Raw genomic sequence first — 3883 nt, 5'->3', positions numbered from 1 at the left:
ACATAATAAAAAATTGTCTATAAACTGATATCTAATATTATACCTAACAGTGAATTACCAGAAGCATTTTTATTAAAGTCAGGAACAAAACAAGGATGCCTATTCAAACTATCATTCTTTTGCTATGATTATGAAATGATTGGCTTATGTTAAAAATATTTTGTTCTATTCAGGCCATATAATTAATATATTAAGAAATTAGATGACAATATAGATTCCAGAGAAGTGGAATCTATATAAAAGAATCACATATTAGTTTTATAACTAAAACTACAATAACTCAAGAACTTAATGGGCTGGGCGTGGTGGCTTATGCGTGTATTCCAGCAGTTTGGGAGTCTGAGGTGGGAAGATCGCTTGAGGCCAGGAGTTCAAGGCCAGCCTGAGCAGCATAGTGACACCCTATCTCTCTCAAAAAAAGTTAACAATTGGCTGGATGTGATGTTACATGCCTGTAGTCCTAACTGCTCAGGTGGCTCAGGCCGAAGGATTGCTCATGCCACTGAACTCCAGCCTGGGCAACAGAGTGAGACCCTGTCTCACAAAGAAAACAATACAAAAGAATGTAATGGATGTGTATAACAGCATATTAAACATAAAAGAAAGAGGTTCGATGAGGATGGGTTAGAAGAAAATATCCAGACTGAACTGAGGAAAACAGGATAGAAGATACAGAGAAGAATATAAAATATATGAGGGAATGGTGAGAACACATAATGTACAAATAATTGGAACCACAGAAGGAGAGGTAGGAGAGAATTAGGCAGATGCAGTATTCCAAGATAATTCTCTCAAACTGACAAAAGTTACCATCAAGCTAAGATTCAGGAATAGCTCCAAGCTCCAAGTTCCAAACAGGATATATACAAAGAATCTCAAACCAAGATACATCATAGTGAAAGAAGTGACAAAGAAAAATAAAAGCAGCAAGAAAGAAAAGATGTATTACCTTTTAGGTAGCAGTAATATTGAAAGTAATACTATCCAGAGGAAAATAAGTCATGTATGAAAAAGACATTTGCACATGCATGTTTGTTTATAACAATACAATTCACAATTGCAAAAATACGGAACCCGCCTAAATGTCCGTTAACCAACGAGTGGATAAAAAATGTGATATACATAGATATATATACACACACCATGGACTACTACTCAGCCATAAAAAGGAAAAAATAATGGCATTCACAGCAGCCTCGATGGAGCTGGAGACCATTATTCTAAGAGAAGTAACTCAGGAATGGAAAATCAAATATTGTATTTTCTCACTTACAAGTCAGAGCTAAACTATGAGGATACAAAAGCATAAGAATACTATAATGGATTTTGAGGACTTGAGAGGAAGGGTGGAAGGGGGGGTGAAACATAAAAGACTACATACCAGGTACAGTGTACACTGCTCTGGTGATGGGTGCACCAAAATCTAGTAAACTACCACTAAAGAACTTATCCATGTAACCAAAAACCACCTGTTCCCCAAAATGATGGAAATAAAATTTTTTAAAAACCTCTAACTTCTCAATGAAAACAATGGAAGTTAAAAGAAAAGGTATGTGAGCTTCAAAAATTCAGGAAGAAAATAACTGGCAAGAATTCTATAGCCAGTAAAAATATTCTTTAAAAACAAAGGTTAAATCAAGACAACTTTTAGACTACAAACGAGAGAATTTATCATCAGCAGATTTAACGAGAGTCCTTCAGGAAAAAGGACAATGATTCAGTTTGGAAGAAGAAAAACAAGAAGGAATGAAGATCAATAAGAAAACTGTAAATTTGTGGGTAAATCCAAACTAATATTGACTGTTGTGATGGCTGATTTTATGTATCAACTTGGTGGGATGAGAGGATGCCCAGATAGCTGATAAAACATTATTTCTGACTCTGTATATAAGGGTGTTTCTGGACGAGATTAGTATTGGAATTGGTAGACTGAGTAAAGACAACCGTCCTTACCAATGTGGGTGAGCATCATCCAATCTGTTGAGGGCCTCAGTAGAACAAAAAGGTGGAGGAGGAACAAATTTGTTTCTGTTAGAACAGGGACATCTGTCTCTCCTGCCACTGGACCTCAGGGATTGTGGTTCTCAAGGCCTTTGGACTTGGATTGGAACTCATGATACCAACTCCCCTGGTTCTCAGGCCTTTGAACTTGAACTCAATTACATGACCAGCTTTCCTGATTCTCCAGCTTGTAGACAGCAGATTGTGGGGCCTCTTGGCTTTCCTGTAATAAATCTCCACACACACACACACACATTTGCACATATATAAGAATATAGATATATATCTATATATATATCTATATATATAATACAGTTGTATTAGAATATATATATCTATATATAGATATATATCTACGTAGATATCTATATATGTATTAAACAAGAATAACATCTTTCATGTTTGATGTGTGTGTGTGTGTGTGTGTGTGTGTGTGTGTATATATATATATAAGCTTTTACTTTGCAGAATCACCATGGCGGCTGGGACCCTGTATACCTATCCTGAAAACTGGAGGGCCTTCAAGGCTCTCATCCCTGCTCAGTACAGCGGGGCTCAGGTCCGCGTGCTCTTCGCAGCACCCCACTTCCATTTTGGCCAAACCAACCGCACCCCTGAATGTCTCCGCAAATTTCCTGCCAGCAAGGTTCTGGGTGAGGATGGATTCTGTGTGTTTGAGAGCAGCGCCATTGCCTACTATGTGAGCAATGAGGCGCTGCGGAGAAGTACTCCAGAGGCAGCAGCCCAGGTGGTGCAGTGGGTGAGCTTTGCTGATTCCGATAAAGTGCCCCCAGCCAGTACCTGGGTATTCCCCACCTTGGGCATCATGCACCACAACAAACAGGCCACTGAGAATGCAAAGGAGGAAGTGAGGCGAATTTTGGGGCTGCTGGATGCTCACTTGAAGACGAGGACTTTTCTGGTGGGCGAACGAGTGACATTGGCTGACATCACAGTTGTCTGCACCCTGTTGTGTCTCTATAGGCAGGTCCTAGAGCCTTCTTTCCGCCAGGCCTCTCCCAATACCAACCACTGGTTCCTCACCTGTATTAATCAACCCCACTTCCGGGCTGTCTTGGGGGAAGTGAAGCTGTGTGAGAGGATGGCCCAGTTTGATGCTAAAACGTTTGCAGAGACCCAGCCTAAAAAAGATACACCGCGGAAAGAGAAGGGTTTACAGGAAGAGAAGCAGAAGCCCCAGGCTGAGCGGAAGGAGGAGAAAAAGGCGGCTGCCCCTGCTCCTGAGGAGGAGATGGATGAATGTAAGCAGGCGCTGGCTGCTGAGCCCAAGGCCAAGGACCCCTTCGCTCACTTGCCCAAGAGTACCTTTGTGTTGGATGAATTTAAACGCAAGTACTCCAATGAGCACACACTCTCTGTGGCACTGCCATATTTCTGGGAGCACTTTGATAAGGACAGCTGGTCCCTGTGGTACTCAGAGTATCGCTTCCCTGAAGAACTCACTCAGACCTTCATGAGCTGCAATCTCATCACTGGAATGTTCCAGCGACTGGACAAGCTGAGGAAGAATGACTTCGCCAGTGTCATCCTCTTTGGAACCAACAATAGCAGCTCCATTTCTGGAGTCTGGGTCTTCCGAGGCCAGGAGCTTGCCTTTCCGCTGAGTCCAGATTGGCAGGTGGACTATAAGTCATACCCATGGTGGAAACTGGATCCTGCAGCCAGGAGACCCAGACGCTGGTTCGAGAGTACTTTTCCTGGGAGGGGGCCTTCCAGCATGTGGGCAAAGTCTTCAATCAGGGCAAGATCTTCAAGTGAACATCTCTTGCCATCGCCTAGCTGCCTGCACCTGCCCTTCAGGGAGATGGGGGTCATTAAAGGAAACTGAACATTGAACCCTTTCCTGTCCTGCCTCCTTTGT

General features: G+C 42.2%; 1 protein-coding gene across 1 annotated transcript in view; it reads left to right on the top strand.

The window, feature by feature from the left end:
* LOC105544927 (elongation factor 1-gamma-like) overlaps positions 1-3858 on the top strand; it is an 8137-nt gene extending 4279 nt beyond the window's left edge. Inside the window, 2 exon segments of the mRNA XM_011987638.1 lie at positions 2476-3677; positions 3680-3858. Coding sequence (XP_011843028.1) covers positions 2477-3677; positions 3680-3780 — 1302 coding nt within the window. The 5' untranslated portion in view covers position 2476 and the 3' untranslated portion in view covers positions 3781-3858.
* Positions 3859-3883: the final 25 nt, after the last annotated feature.

The sequence above is a fragment of the Mandrillus leucophaeus genome, unplaced genomic scaffold (assembly GCF_000951045.1).
Source record: "Mandrillus leucophaeus isolate KB7577 unplaced genomic scaffold, Mleu.le_1.0 Scaffold313, whole genome shotgun sequence".
NCBI lineage: Eukaryota > Metazoa > Chordata > Mammalia > Primates > Cercopithecidae > Mandrillus > Mandrillus leucophaeus.
The sequence above is the reverse complement of the archived record's forward strand: the minus strand, read 5'-3'. Positions and strand labels throughout refer to the sequence as shown.